Below are 19,289 nucleotides of genomic sequence, written 5' to 3'. Positions count from 1 at the left end.
CCCTGGCTGTTCTAATTGGCATTGGTGGAACTAAACTTTGTTTGATTATTAGATGTATACATATACTGTATATGTGGTTATAAAACCTAAAATATGAATACTCATTATGTTTAGGCTATATTACAAATATAATATTAATACATAACTATATCTAAAGTATATTTAAATAATAAATCTCGCTTAGGTTACCAGTTACTGGTGTATTGTTATGTTTAATTCCCCGCTAATTTCCTTCACTTTCACCTCCCTCCCCGTTTTTTCACTGTTATATTTACTTACACGTTACCTCATATTTTACACAAAATACATAAACCACCTAACCACTTTGATTCTATCCTGTAACATGCCAATATTAACAAATAGCCTATACAGATATATACACAGGACTGAGTCTATATTGTTTGTATGCATAAATTAGTTCTGGTTTCCTGGAATGTTTGTGGCGCTCGCTCACAGGCAAAAAAACAAAAACAATTTTAGACCATCTCTTAAAATTAAAAGCAGATATTTGCCTCCTACAAGAAACCCACCTACAAAAATCTGAAGAAAAATTACTTATTGATAAGAATTTTAGCCAAGCGTACTCTGCCCCTTATAACAGTATACAAAGAGGAGTCTGTATACTCATACATAAGAATTTATTCTTTACTCTATACTCTAATACAATAACAGACCCAGAGGGCCGATACATTATTATTCAGGTGACTATATTTAATAAAATATATACATTTGGTAATTTATATGCCCCTAATAATGATGATCCGGCCTTTTTCCATGAATTTTTCTCTCAGCTGTTTGAATTAGCAGCAAACTCTACTATTATTATTGGCGGAGACTTTAACACAGTCTTAAATCCATTAATAGATCTAATAATACAACATGTATAAGGGGGATTACAATCTACTGAAGTAATAGGGGAATATATGGATGATTTTGGCCTCGTCGACAGCTGGAGACTTAAAAACCCAAATAAGAAGGAATTTACCTTATTTTCTGCTGTGCACCGGTCTTTTTCAAGAATTTATTTTCTTCTTGCAAATAACGCTATTGCTGATAAAACTGTTACAAAAATACATCCTATTATTATTTGCGACCATGCACCAGTCTCCCTTTCCCTACAAGTTGATTATACCTTTAAACCACCCCCGACATGGCGTTTTAACATCTCACTGCTAAACAACGCAGAGTTTGACAAAATTATAAGAAGAGAGTGGGCAGACTTTTTGGAAATAAATGACTCTCCAGATTTATCTCCATCACTTCTCTGGGAAGCTGGGAAAGCAGTAATCAGAGGTAAAATGATATCATATTCATCTTATAAAAAGAAACAGGATCAAAAAAATTTAAAATACTTGGAAGATAAAATTAAACAACTGACGGATGAGTACGCAATAAACCCAAATAACCAAATATGGACTGACTTACAAAATACAAAAATACAGTTAGACGATATGCTATCTAAAAAGACAGAGTTTATAATACAACAATTGAGATACAACAACTTTGAATTTAATAACAAATCAGGTAAATTTCTTGCAAACCAACTTCAACGCAATCGGGAAAAATTTCTTATAACGGCTATTAAAGGGACAACTGGTGAATGCACACAATCACCAGAAGAAATTTATCACATTTTTTATAACTATTATCGCCAACCTATACTCAGAAACTAACAAGCCTAACCCTGAGCATATTGAGGCATTCCTCAGTAGCTTAAATATACCTCAGTTAACTACTGAATATAAAGATATGTTAGATGTGCCACTTACTATAAACGAGTTGTACAGTGATGTCGATAGTATGCCTAATGGTAGAGCACCTGGCCCGGATGATTATCCGGCTATATTTTTTAAGCACTTCTGGTTAATGCTTGCTCCACTATTCTTAAGAGTAGTAACAAAAATTAAAACTAATGGTTACATACGCCCACACATGAATACAGCAGCAATTAAACTTTTATTAAAGCCAGAAAAAGACCCCACCCTTCCATCAAGTTACCGTCCGATTTCACAAATTAACACTGATATTAAAATTATCACTAAGGCTTTCGCATCTAGACTAGAAACAGTAATCTCGACAATCATTCATAGCGACCAAAAGTATGATAAAGAAACAAATTCCAACACTTCGGGGTACGCTCTAACCGCCTCTTTTAGCTAAAGATATTACCAAGCTTTGTCCGACATCAACAAAAAAACTCTCAAAAATATATGTTACTTTCATATACTGATAAAATGGGGGGAGCGGGGGCTGTGGACCGGTGGGGTGCCTGGCGGGCCTGCCGTGCCCCGTCCTGCTGCGTTGAGTTGGGGGCGCGGGCCGTGTTGGGGTGGGGGGCGCTCCTGGATCCTGGGTTTGCTCTTCGGCCGGTGGCCCCTGCAGGGCCCGGGGGTTGTCTCTTGGCGCTGCCGTGGCCTGGGGGGCCCTCAGGTGTTGCGCTTGCTCTGTCCTGGCAGGGGTCGACGGCTCCCCTCTTTGGTGGAGATTTTCATGCATGCCAGATCCACCACACCAGCATCTATCGAAACTCAAACACAATCTGCTTCTTCCTCTGGTCGTTTAATCGGTGGAGGCTGGTGTCTGTGGATTTCATCTGTCCTTCCTTCCTTTCCTCAGTCTCTCCTTTGGTCTCCCTAATTTGTTGGAATTTAGATGATTCTGGGGTTGGTGAAAGACTCTGGTTGGTAACCCGGTGGGTAGTTGATAATGTCTGGTCGGTGCTGGATTTCACTTTCCTTTCTTTTATTTGATCCTTCCTCGGGTCTCCTGACAACCTCACGACTCTAGCTGGATTCTGAAGTATTCGGTTTAGGTGAACGGTATGGGATTTTTAATAGGTTTTAGGTGAACTAATGAATACACACTCACACGCACGCACACACACACCCACACACACACATACACACGCACATACTCACCCACATACAAAATAAAAATGAATAAAACATAAAAATAAAAAAGAGAGCAATGATGATGACATGTCAAATCGGTAAAATTACCGAATGAACAATTCTGAGCTCTCCAGAAAAAACACAAAAAAAAACTTCAACTTTACCCAGTTTTCATAACTTCCATTTGCTGCTTGTTTACAGAAAACAAAAGTTATGGCTAACTACGGTTCTATGAGTTCCGAACAATGACCACAGGCATTGCTTCAATCACTGAATGTTCCCTTCGCCCATGCACAGTTCAAGTTATGCATACCAAAATAGTCACCTGTGACTCCTCGATGGCCCTAGAAGTATAAATTAAATATACTTATAAATAAATATAAAATCCGGTGTCACCAGAGGTTCACTTCGTACGGACTCATCTCGTGACCATGAGGATTCAGAGTGACAGGATGCTCTGGCATTTTAAACCACGTCCGGGCCAGCCAGAAAGGGGCCACCAAGCAACACAGCGTGTGCCCCTCCCGAAGAACCCTCTAAAGCATCAGCCATATTAAGAGGGAGCGGTGGAAAGGCGTAGAGAAGGCACTGCGGCCACGGGTGCGCTAACACATACTGACACAGAGGGCTGGGGGTTTCGCTGTGCAGCTTGCATACCACACCGTGCAGCAATATGACAGGAGACTCTCCACAGTGGCCTTATAGGACCTGACCAGCAGGTTTTCAGAGAGCTGGGACTGCCTCAGTTTCCTGAGGAAGTAGAGCCTCTGATCGCACCTGATGGCTGATACGCACTGACCAGGTGAGATCAGCTGTTATGTGTACTCCCAGGTATCTGAAACAGTCCACCCTTTCCACTTTCTCTCCATTGATGTCAAGTTCATTGTGCTCAGTCCGTTTTGATTTCCGAAAGTCTATTATAATCTATTTAGTTTTTTAAATGTTCAAGTCTAAATTATTGTTGTAACACCATTGTGTCAAGTGCTGGATCTCTTCTCTGTAGGCTGTCTCGTTGTGGATCAGTCCTACCACAGCTCTGTCATCAGCAAATTTAACGATGGTGTTCATGTGGTGGATGGGTGAGAAGTCATAGGTGAAGAGGGAATAGAGGAAAGGGCTAAGAACACACCCCTGTGGTGTTCCGGTGCTGAGAGTCAGGGTGGACAGTCAGTTATCAGTGGATCAAGTCCTCTGAGGCAAAGAGATCGGCTCCCTCTCTGCCGAAACCACCCAAAGGCATGCGCACCACGTCCGGGTGAAAACGCAACTCTCCTGGAGGAAGATCCCAACGGGAGAGTAAGCTGGCAGATACACGGCCCGTAGATTGGCCAAGCAGGGTGCAGACCTCCTGAGAAGGTGCTGGGAGGCTTGAAACAGCCGGGTGGACCATGTGCTGCCCTGGTGTGGTTTATGTTAAACATTGTTGAGGTGTTGTCCAACTGTATGAGCACATGGCTTCCCTTTGGGTAAGGCAAGAAGTCCATGACAGCCTTGTGCACCGCACGCAGCTCCATCAGATTGATGCGAATGGCCCTGCCCTGCACAGACCACAGTCCCCGAGCCATCCTGTGCTGCCAGACTGCACACTACCCTGCGAGACTGGCATCTGTGGTGACTGCCTTGCAGCGGCCCGAGACCACACCCAGTGGGATGCCCCTCGACAGGAAAGCCTGGTCTCTCCAAGGTGTCAGGGCATGAAGGCACCGACGCGACACCCTGAGCTTCTGGTGGCTCTGCCACTTGGCGTCCAAGGATGTCAGCTTGCACAAAAGTTACAAATAGGTGAGGTAAGGCAGCAGCTTCTCTTGAAAGAGCCCGAGGAGGCAAAGAAGGGTGTTCACTCAGTGAGAGGACAGTTGGGCCCTCTTAATTGTGGTGTCCAATGTCACCCAAATAAAAGTAGACTTGGGCAAATTGACCCTGATGCCCAACTGGGCCACATCCGACAGGTGATCGGAGGTGTCTTGGACCACCTGAGCCTGCGACAGCGCGCATATGAGCCAATCGTCAAGGTCTGGCAACACCTTCATGAAGACCTGTGGGCCGAGGGAGAGCCAGAAAGGGAGCACACGGAATTGCCTCTGTAGGTAAAATGGAGAAACTCTCACCCCTCCTGGGCGACCGTCTGCAAGATGTTGGTTGTCGTCAGCATACTTAATGGCAATACCTTGTATGTTGGTTAAGCCCCTGAGGTCCAGTATTGGTCGATATCCGCCAGTTTTCTTTGACACAAGGAAGTAGGTCGAGATTTTCACAAGCCCTAAATTAACTCTCCAGTGCCCCCACTGCAGCTAAACCAAAAGCTCCCGCGGCTCCACAGGAACACTACGGAGAGCTCTCCTAGAGGCCTCGCTCAAGGGGGACTGCGCCTACCACACCTGGTGGCGTGCCTGCACCAGGAAGGACATCACCCGAATGTGTTCCCTGGTCATGAGGGTAAATGCTTAGAAGGCGCCATCACTGAAGGATACAGCAGCATCCACACTGCCCTCTCGCAGGGATGCAGAGAGAGCTATCAAAAGGTGAGCCAGGGAACTCCCAAAGCGACCAGCACACGCACCAGCGTTTTAGGCCTGGAGTGAGAAGGTCATCGGTCACTTAACACTGAGGTTGAGGACATCACACAGTCGGCCAAATGGTCTCCTCCGGGGACGTGATGAGCAGGCTGGTTCCACGTCAGGCATTTGACCCAAGCGGACACCAGCAGTCATGGATAGGCTCCAAAGCACGGCCGTCGGCAGAAAGCTGTGAAAGACCCCAGTATCTCTCCAGTAAGCCTGCAGCTCAAGGACACTTGTGCCGCAAAAAAGTACTCTCAGGAGCTGACTGAACCTTCAGAGGCACGTCCAAATGCAGGCGCTCCAAGGCACTGCACAGGACAGCCTGCATTGAACCATCCTCTGCCTCACTGGACAAGCTCCGAGCAGACGACTGAGAGCTCGGTCCCAAAATCACAGACATCGGCCCACCGTCAGCGTAGTGAAAAAGAGACGCTCAAGCCACCAAAGAAATTACATCATCTAGATGGGGTGGGTGGTTCTGCAACCTATGTGGGGGCGAGAGTATAACGGCAGCACCTTGGTTGAAAAGGTGAGAGCTGACCCAGGAGGCAGGTGTGCTCCACACAAGGAGTGCCAGACAGACTCACCAACATGATCGAAAACGAGGCATTGATCATCCTGGACATCGGCGGCCTCAAAAAGGGTGCCACGGTCAACACAACAATGGGAGTCCACCAACGAGAGCAGACGCACTGCGAGCGGCCAACACAGAGGTTAGGACAAGCTCCAAAGATAGTAATTTAAGTAGCAATAACCTGAGAGAAGGGGGTGCGAACGCCACCTGCACAGCAGACCCGAGATACGCACCGCCAGTGGCTCACACACAAAAAGAAGACAGGGAAAAACTCGGCACGGCACCTGTGGCACACATAAGCCACAGAGCCAAAGCAAAGCCAGTTAGTCGTTCGACCGAGAAGCACAACACAACATCGTAAGCTAGGAGTGACAACGCAGATGCTGCCTTCACCAGTAAAGACAAATAGAAAACAACAACTAATAGGCAACTCCATTGGAGTGACAAGCGCCAGCAAGCTGGGAGAAGGTGCGCTAATGCCGTTCAAAGAAAATCAAGGCGAAAAAAGTCAAGAACGAGTTGAACACGCGTTCTTCGGGGTAGAGAAGTAGCTTAAGTATGCACATGCCATGCAAGAAAAAAAGAAGAAACAAACCTCTGGTGACACTGGAACTTATACCTTTTACAGTCATCCAGGGGTCACAGGTGACTATTTTGGTATGCATAACTCGGGCTGCGCATGCGTGGAGAGAACATTCAATGCTTGAAGCATCGCCTCTGAACTAAGGCAAAGAGCAGGTAGACATACAGTATAATTTTTTTACCCATAGGCAATGCTCAAAATAAGCGGTTTCACATCGCAGTTTGCGGGGCAAAATTTGCATTTTGCGCCTCATCAAAACACAATGAATAGCAAATCATAATTGCTGAAATGGTCTCAAAAAGCATCACTGGGCTGGACGTTGGACCTTGCTTCTCTGCCTTTGGGTCCACTTCAGCACAAAAATCCTGACAGAGCATATCTTGAATTTTATTTTTAATGAATTTAACTTTGCTAAAAAAAAACATAAAACCCATAACCTCACAAGCCAGATTGATCATTAGGATTCAATCAAGGGAGTTCTTCACATCTGGAACTTCACTCGGCAGATCCGTTCGGGTAAGGAGGGACTTGCTGTACAATACTTCGAGCTGATTGTACGATGCGGCATCTTTGCACGTTTGTTCTGACCAACCAAGGCAACAGATGAAAATGTTGTCTGGTCGCGTCTTGGGGGGCGGGGGTTGGTGGTGCACGACCATCTCACCAGATAAAAATGCATGAAGTGCCTCTCGCTGCTCAAATTCAACAAGGAAATGGTGATTAAATTCTGTGAGAACATAATTAATTGCAGCATCCATTTGTCTGTTAGGTTTGTTTGTTTCCCCCCGCCATCTGTGCGGTCGCAAACGTATCAGCGGGAGTGGTACAAGATGTATTCTGCGGAGTTTGTGAACTCACAAATACCGTGAGAATTCAGCTTGTTGTCAAGGTTATAAAACCCATTCAGAAATACTATGTTTAACTCTTTGACCGCCAAAAACGTTTAATAACGTTTAGTAAAATCCAAATGAGTGCCGCCAAAAACGTTAAAAGACATTAACTATGTTGTTTTTTTTTTGTTTTTTTTAAACGGGTGGAGGAAAGCCTTGGCCAGCTGTGCTGAAAGTATCAAGCAGATCGAGTTAGTATAATGACTATTTATGGGCACTAGATGGCAGCGATGACTCTCTTTGGACAAATCGGGTAGGCGTCAGTAGAAGACGTGAGGCGGAGCTAGAGTGTTGAGGGGAGAATGGCTGAGGAAGCGAAAATGGCGACCGGTTGCAAGCAGCTCACGCTTGAGCATTTTTTCCAAAGACGAAAAGCATCAACCAATGCTAAAGAGCACATTGATGATGATGATGGTGACTCCGAGGTTGACGCTGAAGTTGGAAGCGTTGACGCAGCGGCTTCGATCACGTCGTAAAGCCTCACCGGCTAGCGATGCTAACGCCGGAAAACGTGGTGCACAACTGAGCACTTCTGCACAGGCGGACGTTCATTCATGCATATTCATCAGAGGAGTGGGTACAGTCTGATCACGGAGAAGACACTGGTTTTGGACTACGATGCCACCATGAATGGAGTGGATAAGATGGATCAGAACATCTCTTACCACCCGGTATAGGAACTGAAGGACATGAGGAAGCCAGACGTAACACCAGGTCACCGTATCATGATCCTGAGAGTAGACTTGATGACAACATGGCCAAACACACACTGCAGTACATACCTGCTACTCCCCGGAAAAAAAGGCCAGCAAGAAAGTGTAGGGTCTGCACACGAAGGGGCAATCGCAGTGAAACTAATCTGTGGTGCAAATCCTGCTGCGACCCCTTGCACGCAGGGGAGTTTCACACAATATACCACACAAAAAGAAAAACTGTAGTTGAAACATCCACACAATTGTAAATAGTACCACAGTTGCACACATTTGTAAATAGTTTGCCAAATTGTTTTGTCAAATTGTTACACTGTTGAATGTAAATAAACGTATTTTGCTATCAAAAAACACTTTTTCATTGTTGGTGGTAGTGTTTTACAGAAGTAAAGCACTGTTTAGGTGTTTGTGACATCATTCATGGGAAAAAAAAAGGTGTCAAATTCACTAGAGTGCATGAAATAATATTGTTTCACAAAAAGCTTGATTTCTCCGAATGTTGGTCCAAAACAGAGCATTTAGGTGAAACTAACCTATTTTCTATTGTTGATTACTGAAAAACTGAATAAGGTAGAAACAAACTTTTTTTTTCAGATGAAAGATGAGAGTTCAATCTTTCATTTGGTAGTATCTGTGTTTCCATAGTCCAAACACAATTTTTTCTGTGGACCTTGAAAGATCAGTCAAAATGCTTAAATCAGCTGGCACCCACATGTTCTCTTTTCTGAAAATGCTTGGGTATAAATATATATACATTTTTCATACATTATATTGTAAAGTTTTTGTTGTTAAATAAAACCAGCTAAACAATGTGGCTGGGCAGAGGAAAGTCTGGGGGGGTCCCTGCTTAAGCTGCTACCCCTGACCCCGGATAACGGATGGATGGATGGATGGATGGAATAAATAAAATAAAAAACCTTGCTTCAGGTGTCTGCAAAAAAGTTGCTATTTATTATTAGAAAGTTGCTCCTCAAACAAAGTAATTGATGAGCAAAACTGCACTGCAGAGAATAAAAAGTTATTTCAAGCCTTGCACTTAAGGAGCCCAAGCAAATGAGCCAAATGTTTTGAAATGAAACTCCTGCATTCTCACATGGTTTAATTAAATACTGTTGTTTCTCTCTTATGTGCACAACATGATGTATGAGTGTCATACTGTGTAGACTGGCAGCTACAAATTTGCTCAGCAAGTTTACTGGTGGGAGGTCAGCTTTTCAAGCTATTATAATTGTTGTATAAAACATTGTGGTGAAAGCTTTTTTTCTCTATGATAACACTTGAATGACAAATATGTATCATTTTATGTAAACAGAAGAATGTCAAAAATATATTGGGCAATGTGACTTATAACAAACATTATGCATTTGATCCATTAAAATATGTTTTCATTGAAATACAATGGACAGCTTTCTCTGTGTTACCCACCTTTTGAACCTTCTTTTACTCCTCAAAACGCCCCCATCCCCAGCCTCAGACTGATCCTATGCAGATTGAATGGCATATATGGATGACAAGACAGTACCCCTTGGTCCCCGTTCCCGATTTTCTCAGCATGAGGTCGGAATCTCTCTCTTTGGGGGCTTTGTTTTCCCCCAACTTTTCCCTCCTCTTTTCTGTCCCCCAAGGAAAAAGTATCCAATGAGAAGGATGAATGGGACCAAAGAGGAGCTAAATTAAAGAGTGCCATCAAGGGTCCTCCGGCATGTTTATGGATTATCATGTTAAACGTATGTAGGTTGGAGTTTTACAACATCAGTAAATCACTCTGCATGGGTGTCGTAGTAGAACCAGTTCAGATTTTTGGACTGGCACCCAGGAACCGAAGGCAGGAATTTCAGGCTCAAGATGAATGTCAGTGCATGGCTACTCTATGTGGCATGGCTCTACACTTGGGCTGAGTACTCTCAGATGTGCAAATGCCAAGATCTCTGCCCATCAGAACTGGAGAATAAGAAGTCTAAGACCCATACAAAGGCGCATTTACGTAAACCTCTTGGACATAAGCACACACCTCTCAGGAGCAGGCCATACCACAAAAAAGGTAAGTACATAAAAATGTTCAGTCATGTTAACTTCACATTTTGACAAGGACATGGATTTTTTTCATAATTAGTCAGAACTTGAATAATGTTGCTAAATGCTGCGTTTATCATCATTTATAGGACTCCCACAGAATTGAGAGTATTTGGAGCTACTCAAAATTGGTTGATTAAGCTACTAGTGTTTATTATGATTACAGATATGAGAAATTATTTTTATATTTGAAATGTGTGTAAGTCTTCCCCCACCATTAGATGTGTTGTTTAGCAATGTCATAAAGATCATATATAACTAGAAAGTAGAGATAGACCGATATAGTTATTTCAGGGCTGATTCGATTATTAATAGTCAAGGATGCCAATAACCGATATTTGGAGCCGATATTCATTTTCAAAATAAAAATAAGAATACAAACTCCAGCTTTTAAATTTGTTGAATTTTTAAACATAATTATTGAGCAACTTTTAGGATTCGCAAAATATTGGGGGTAAAAAAAATCTTAGTAGGTAGCCATCTTTGTTTTAAAATTCTAACAAAAAGTTCAGGGATGTCCCAAGGGCAGTAGCATGTCTTCAAAAGTCAAATAAAAACTTAAACAAGCAAATAGCTCCCTATTTTTTTCTACAGTAAATGAAGTTTTCCAAAATTTCAAAATATCTTTAAGTATTAAAATTATACTTACCCGTATCTTAGTTATAATTTAAAACAAAAACAGAAGGTGCAGAGAGTTCCCAGGGTAAGCAGCATCACTTTGTTGGTGTTAACTGAAGTTTTTAAATAAATTGTTTCCTGAATTTGACACATTTTTTAATTGATATATTATCAGTTGTATGATTCTTTAAAAAGGCAGATGCCGATATTCGTCAAAATGTTGAATATCGGCACCAATAATCGGCCCGGCCGATAATTGGTCTATCCCTACTAGAAAGCCACTAGAAAGTAAAGCAGAGATCACCACAAATCCTCAACTAATAATACAAGTGACAATAACTCATATACAGAGGTGGGTAGTAACGAGTTACATTTACTCCGTTACATTTACTTGAGTAACTTTTTGGAGAGAAAAAATTACTTCTAAGAGTAGTTTTACCACACAATACTTTTTACTTTTACTTGAGTATATGTGTTTAGAAGAAACGCTACTCTTACTCGCTACATTGGGCTCACTAGAGTCGTTACCCGCCGCCCCATTCATCTATTAGATTTACCGTATTTTCACGTAAGCGCTCCAATTGACTGACTGTGTGGGAGCATTTCCGCAGACACATTGAGGCGCAATTCTTCTAATGTCCCATCTCGCGCGATCTCGCAGTTCTGTAGGAGGTGATCATTATGTTTACGGAAGACAGACGCCCGGAGTTGTTAATATTACTTTAAAAACATCTCCCTCCCCTCATCGGACGGGTTCGACCATTTGGTGTTGGTGTGTGTGCGCGCGCTTATAACTCGTATTATGGTGCGGACGGTGGATTTCAACGACGACGTACACCGTATGATGCTTGTTTGCTCGTTGCCCGGGGCAACGGCCATTTCTCATGCAACGATATGGGACGTGACGACGAAAGCGAGTGGCCCCGTACTTCCTACTTCCTTTCCTTTGTGGGGCGGGGGTCACATGACTATAGGGAATGCGCAAAAAGTGTTTCCATTACACTTTTGCGAAATACTTCTATTTCGACACGTCTCAAAAACCACCTCATGAGAGCGTAAAAACTTTTTTGCGATATTTGAGAGTTAGTTTTTTTTAAATCATGTGTTTCCATTACGAGCTTGCTTATGCGCAACTTGCCTTTTGCGCAAAACTGAGGCTAATGGAAACACACCTTGTGACTATTGCGTGCAGTGCTTACACTAAGAAAAGTTCTGTGTGAAGCTTGGGTAAACCGTCGCATGTTTGTTTGACTCGGTGACGGGCAGAAGAGAGCTGTTGTGCATATGAGCCAACCTTGCAAAGCATTGTGGGTTATGTAGTTGATCACATTCAATAACAATGATTGTGCATCAGCTTTGTTGTAATAAAAAATAGATGTTATTTAAAATCAAATGAAACAACATAGAACATACATTTCAACAATAAATAAAATGTATACAGTGCATGTATTTGTATAATGATACATGTAATATTAGCATTATATCGTTGTGATATTTTTATTTGTTTTGTTCCAGGTTTATGACCTATGTTCAATAAACAAACACAGACAAACACGAGCCATAACAATGTGTGTCCTGCTGAGCCTTTTCGGAGGGCTAAAATAAAATAAAATAAAATAAAATAAATATCGGAACACTTGGGCTAACGTGTCTGCTTGCACTGTTGTTTGAGCTCAAAACGTTTTTTTGTTTTTTTAATTATATGATTTGAAGATGCCAGCATTTCCACACAATTTTATGTTTTTGTCTGTCTGATGACATTGTTTTTAAAAAATAAATCAGACTTCATGTTCAAGCAGTTACTCAGTTACTTGATTATAATTTCAGCGAATACTTTTTTACTTGTACTTGAGTGATTTTATTTATGACAAATTTTTACTTTTACTTGAGTAAGATTATTTTGAAGTAACGCTACTCTTACTTGAGTACAATTTTTGGCTACTCTACCCACCTCTGCTCATATAACTTTGTACTTGAGTTTGTGTGTCCACTTGTTCGTTTGCAGCTTGCTTCTTGATGAATGGATGATGAACAACTGACAGGGGGCGGCATTATGATTCTGAGGTTTGAACATTACTATTGCTAACACAATCGACTCACATGACAAAATAATAATAATAAGGCGTCATGATGGACTACTGGTTTGCATGTCCGCCTCACAGTTCTGAGGCTGCAGATTCGATTCTGGGCTTCCTGTGCGGAATTTGCATGTTCTCCCCGTGCCTGTGTGGGATTTCTTCGGCTACTCCGGATTCCTCCCATATTCCAGAAGAACATGCATGTTAGGTTAATTGAACACTCTAAATTATAATAATAATAATAATAATAATAATAATAATAATGGTAATGATGCTGAATGCTGATCATTGTGGCCTTCCCTTGTTTTAATTAATTTCATAAACTAAATAATAATAATATAAATAATAAGAAATTACCCTTATCCAGATCGTCACCAAACTGGATTGAAATTTAATTCTTGAAATTCTTGGTTCTTGAAATGTAATTGGTTGTTCCATAATGCACCATTATCAAAATAAAAGTAGTGGTGACTTATGTTCTTTACACAGTCCTGTTGCATACAGTATATAGGTTACCTTGGGAGAGGACTTCACTTTCTGTGTGCGCTTGCTTTATTTTTAAAATGCATTTCAATGTACCTAAAGCATCTCACTTAAAGGCATATTTTTAATCACATCCCTCAATAGGGACCATTCACTCTTTTGCGTCTCTGTCCCACCATCCTTCCCCATTCTAGTGCATATTTTGATCATTAGTCTACATCGTGAGTGAGGTTTCTTCCTTCACACTTATCTTAGTGTCATGTATTGTATTGAGCTGCAACAAAAGGTTTGGAGAGGATGAAGTTCTCATTCTTTATCCTCTCCAAACCTTTTGTTGCAGCCGGAAAGATGGCTGAAGTCGGAGCCGTCACTCCCAAGTTGGTAAATCAATATAAACATCAATCACTTGCTAAACTGAATATTACCGGGTTGATATTGTAATTTTTGCAATGTACAATAATAACCGATGCTGATGGGTACTTTCGTGTGGCTGTTGTGTGTCCTCAAATGACTGACCACACCCCTTAGTCACACCTTCTGTCTCTACTGCCTCTGATTGGCTAGTGAGTTTTAAAATTCATTCTCTCTCTGTACCGCTTATCCTGAGAGGGTTAATTTTTCAAAAGATAATTTTATTTTAATAGTATTATACTGTCTCAATAGTCTTAAATTTAGCATATGACAAAAAGTGTTAGTTTTTCTACCGTTGTTTTTCTGTATATATTAGGGGTGGGAATCTTTGACTGTCTCACAATTCGATTCGATTCAAATTTTTGGGTTTGTGATTCGATTCAGAATGATTTTTGATTCAAAATGATTTGATTGACAATGATTTCTGCTTCAATCTATATATGTGCAAAGCACCATGATTATCTACTCAAGTCTGACTCGCTAATGCTAATTAGTGCGCTACTCGCGACACTTTTATCACTCAAAATAATATTCACTCAAAAAATATTCATACAAAACGCTTTAGGAATGTATACAGAGAATCATCTTAACATTACTCACCAACATATTATCTTTCTACACGGCAAAAAAACTAACTTTTATTGTAATAACTTGATTGTGACTTTTTCCTTCTACTCTCTAATGTGGCTACAACTTAACTGTGTATCAAAACGCATGGAACCACACTGCCCCTAAGTGGCCAAATCGTGTACAACATGAACATGAATAAAGGCACACAAGGGCCAGACAGTATAAAATGATTTATTTTTATAAGAATCAATTTTGGGAAATTTAAAATCAATTCTGAATAATTTTTTGGCACACCCCTAGTATACATACATATAGAGAAGTATATGTATATATATATATATGTATGTATATAAATATATAAATATATATATATATGTATATATGTGTATATATATATATTTATATATATACATACATACATATATATATATATATATATATATATATATATATATATATATATATATATATATATATATATATATATATGCATACATATATATCGTTATTTTTTTAATATTTTTTGTAATAAACACTTTACTGAGGACAGGTCAATGTTGACCTAATCTTTTAGAAAAGCTGCATGATTAATCGCGTGTGAAAAATCCCTGATATGCGTCCCCTGCGCGTTTGCACACGACCTAACTCTCTGGCTCGCTCGCTTCCTTTGTCACATACACGCTAATAACCCACGGTCACGGTGTGGTACAGACACAAGAACGCGCGCGCGCTCGCACCCCCCCTCCACACACACACGCATCTTCTTCCCCTGCTGCTCCACCTCAGCCAGGTAACTGTGTTATGATTCCTGTGATGTTTGTTTGCCCTCTATTCCCTACCTATAATCATTTTGTTGTGAAGTAGCATGTTTCATACAGCACAAACAACTGAGCATAAATTAGCCGATATTAGCCACTTAGTTTAAAATGTATGCTAATTCAATAATAGATAACGTGATAACCACCACATAGTAAGACTAATGACGGTGAAAGGAAGCTCTGTGCATTGAAAAGCATTGGAGTTTGGATCATTGTAATTTGATTTGTGGAGATTATTTTGACTTAAAAATGTGATGAACTGTTGTTTGTGTCTGGTTTGTATTATGCTAGTAGTCACAGGCAAAAACAATCCAATACGTGATTGGTGAATGAAGCATTTGCATTGAGTTGCATTGTGGAAATGCAGAAATGCCCGGATGTTTGGAATTGTCAATTGCCTGTGAAAAATACTCTTTTGTCTTCTTGTAATGACAACAGTCAGTCTTATTCATTCTCATGCCATTGGTCTGTTTGGTTACAATTGGTCTATTTATTAGTAATTGTAGCATAATGCCTAGAAAGGAGAGGCTGAAAAGGGGAAAAGAAAAAGAGCTACAGCAATCAGTCAAGGGAAGCATCTCTCTGCTCTCTTGGATGAAATCAAAGACACATGAAGATGAAAGGTCAGACTTAGAGTCAAGGCCAGAGAGAGTCATGGTAACTAGAGTTTAGCACCTTTTAAAGATCTCATTTTAATATTGATTTGTTCCTCAAGGTTAATTGTATTGGGGGGAAGAAAAGAAATTGACTAGTTTGTACTAAATCAGCAGGCAAGAAGCTATTATTAGCTAAATTATTAGCTATTATTTAGTACAAACCGTAACTGTAAGTTACTTCTACGCTACAAGTCTTGCAGTCATGTTGCCCTAATAGGCTGTTATTAAAACTAGCTGTGGGGTATTATTAATTATTATTATGTGTGTGTAATGTTTATTTAAAAACTTCTATTGACATTTCCAAACATGCGGGCATTTCTGATATGTCCCCAATGCAACACAATGCAAATGCTTCCTTTATACAATGAAAACAAACGGGAGATTTTAATGTTTTTTCCTGTGACTATCATACAAACAACATATCATCACATTTTGAAATCAAAATAATCCTCACAAATAAAATTACACAATCCAAAGTCCAATACTTTTCAATGGGCAGATAGATTTTATTCACCAAATTGCCAGCCATCTTGACTTGTGACATCATCTCGGAATTGTCAGTAAGGTATATTCCTTGTGCACAAAAGTGCTCTTTTTTTCCCCACCCAGAGCACTTGCCCTTTTTTTCCCCACCCGGAACACTTGCCCCCCAAAATCTGACACTTGTATGTCTATAGAAGTAGAATGGATGTGTGAAACCAAAAGCATTATTTTTAATATTCTGTTGAAATCAGGTGTAATTCCAATCAAATATGTAGATTTCTGAGGGCTTTTAATTTTAAAATGCCACATCAGATCTGAATGAAATGTCCTGGGTTCGATCGTGGGCTAATCTAATTTCTCCCAGAAGTGGAATGGTTGTATGATAACCAAGTGTGTATTTTCTATAATTATTTTTCATCTAAAGCATCGATTTCCCTGTATTTGTTTTGTGCTTTTATTTTGAAATCTGCCCTCACAGCACGTTGGCTGCGTGTTACCGTAATACGAGTATAAACAAAACTTGAGAGTCTTTGCGGAATGTGGAGACTGCTTTGACTTGACTTGGACTGACCGCAGTGATGTCTAGAGGTGATTTCATGCTGCTCTACGTGATAACTGCACTTTTGCCACGTAAGTTACTAAGGTACTATTATTTCCTGTAACACATGATTTCGCCAAATTAAAAGAGCTATTGATTTATTGTTAAGCAACGATGATATGGTTGATGATTAGTTTAACGTGCATTCATGGTGTTCAAGTGTGAGATTATTTTAATAAGCGGACATAAAATGTACAGTACATTGATAATAACAGCCATTTATTTTTAATCTTTTTTAAAATATTTTTTACTTTTCCATGTGGAGTTACTGTGACAATGTGGCCAAGTAGAGTATTGTTGTCTGTTATTTGAGGCATTTCCGCTTCTCACGGATGAAGGAACAATTGAAGAAGAGCAGCTCTATAGTTGGTTGTGCAGTAGCTGTTGAATGACACTTGATTTGATCTGACCAGTTTAGTGCTTATGTCCATTTGCAGTCAAATGAGCTGTCTTTTAATTAAATCAACTTAGGAGTTTTAAATGTCTTTTAACATGGAAATATTAGTTCAACAACGTATCCATATTGAAATCACTTACATTTTCGGTCAATTTTAAGTTTACAAGTTCACAGGCGCTATAAAGTTTATTGAAAATAAACATCAATTTCTAGTGGTTCTTCAGTTGTCCCTGAGTGCTTTGAGCTTCCTCTTCTATCAGGAAGCTGATCACCCCCGTTTCCTTGGATGTGGTCATCCAACTTTGCAGGAAATTCAAACAATGGCATTCATGTTGCACACCCTGCAAACATTGTTTGTTGGTAAAAGGATATAATCCTTTTTGCTTTGGATTAGGGCTGGGCAGTATGGGGGAAGACTGTACCACAATATATGTAGGCCTATTTTTCTTATCAGTTGATAGTGATAATATGAATTTAACTAGTCCCCAAAAACAAGTAACACATGAGTTTAAGCTGAACTACAATAAAACACAACTAAATATTATTCCAAATATCTGGTAGAAAAAAATAATTTCCAAGAAATGTACAGTGTGCATCGTAATAGGTTGTAGCATTGTCATAGGGTGTAATGTCTTCTGGTTTAGTTTATGGTTTTATTGAACATATAAACATAAAGAAAACACATAACACATTACAAGTATAACATACAAGTTGAAGTAAAAAAGAAAAACAAGAATAGGAAGAAAGAAAAGAGTTTATATGTTCAAAAGGGGTAGGAGGAAGTTAAAAACCAATATATGCAAAACAGGATAACATGTAGATATAACACATATGGGCCCAGTGTTGCCGCATTCTATTTGCATTCGCATTGAGAACAATATGTGCCCCGCTGTTTAGGGCTGTCCTGCACATCTGTGTATACCTGACCCCAATTGTTTTTAAGTTAAATACCATGATTTTACCAGTTTCGCCCACTCGGTAAAATATTTCCCTCTATGTGGCCTTTGTTTCCGGTTCCTGTTTGCGACGTGTGGGCCGCATCCCAGTGCTTGCGCTTCTGCCTTTGTGCCCCTCGGTTGCGTGTTCCCGTCAACGGGTGCGAGTGTGTAGTGTCTCAGTTGTCCGAAGCATTTCAGACAGCTGAGACGTCCTCAGCGGGAGCGTGTGGTTGGGGGGCGCAGGGGTGAGAGTGCCAGTGTTGGAACGCAGTCAGCAGTGGCTGGAAATGGCGCTGATGTGTGAAACCCGGAAGTCCGTGACATGTACCTCATTGTTTTTGTTTTTTTTCTTATACAACTTTAATAAACAATTTCAACAGAATACACAAACAAATTGTGAATGCTACGCACACGTTATTAACATGTACCCCATTGTATTCCATGCCTACTGACTACATGACTGAGGGGAAGTATGTCGATATTGAAGAGGGTTGGAGTGAGCATGGAGCTATACGAACATGGACCGTGAGAGATATTATCAAAACGGAGGAAATGGAGGTCGGTGCGAGTGATACCAGTATAATGCTGTAGATATGGAGGACCAAAACTGCCCAAATAAAATAAATAAATAAATGACTAAAAATCTAATTAAAACAGATATAAAAATATAATTAAAATAATAATAATAATAATATATATATATATATATATATATATATATATATATATCAGTACATGGAAATAAAAACAACAAAATATAAATATATCCCTTAATAAATAAATAAAAGTAAAAATAAATGTAAAAATAAAAAAACGAGATTCAAAAAATAATAAAACGAGATTCAAAAAATAAAAATAAATATAAAAATAAATGTCGAAATAAATACAAGGATAAATATATATTTAGAATTAAATATCAATCAATCAATAAAAACGCTCTGCTCTCACATTTATTTA

General features: G+C 40.1%; 1 protein-coding gene across 8 annotated transcripts in view; it reads left to right on the top strand.

Moving 5' to 3' along the window:
* Positions 1 to 9,872: 9,872 nt before the first annotated feature.
* Positions 9,873 to 19,289, top strand: part of robo4 (roundabout, axon guidance receptor, homolog 4 (Drosophila)) — a 44,253-nt gene continuing 34,836 nt past the window's right edge. For 6 of the 8 annotated variants that reach the window (XR_015090384.1, XM_086057728.1, XM_086057723.1 and 3 more), the window contains exon 1: positions 9,873 to 10,250. Coding sequence is in view for 7 of the 8 variants with exons in the window: in XM_086057728.1 (XP_085913854.1) it covers positions 10,055 to 10,250 (196 nt within the window). In the remaining variant the exon portion in view is untranslated. Of the gene's footprint in view, positions 10,251 to 15,187; positions 15,233 to 16,877; positions 17,030 to 18,255; positions 18,891 to 19,289 lie in introns of those variants that run through there. The other 2 variants (XM_086057724.1, XM_086057725.1) reach the window with 2 other exon arrangements.

This window comes from Leptonotus elevatus, chromosome 16 (genome assembly GCF_054856555.1).
Source record: "Leptonotus elevatus isolate MCC_2025b chromosome 16, RoL_Lele_1.0, whole genome shotgun sequence".
NCBI lineage: Eukaryota > Metazoa > Chordata > Actinopteri > Syngnathiformes > Syngnathidae > Leptonotus > Leptonotus elevatus.
The sequence above is the reverse complement of the archived record's forward strand: the minus strand, read 5'-3'. Positions and strand labels throughout refer to the sequence as shown.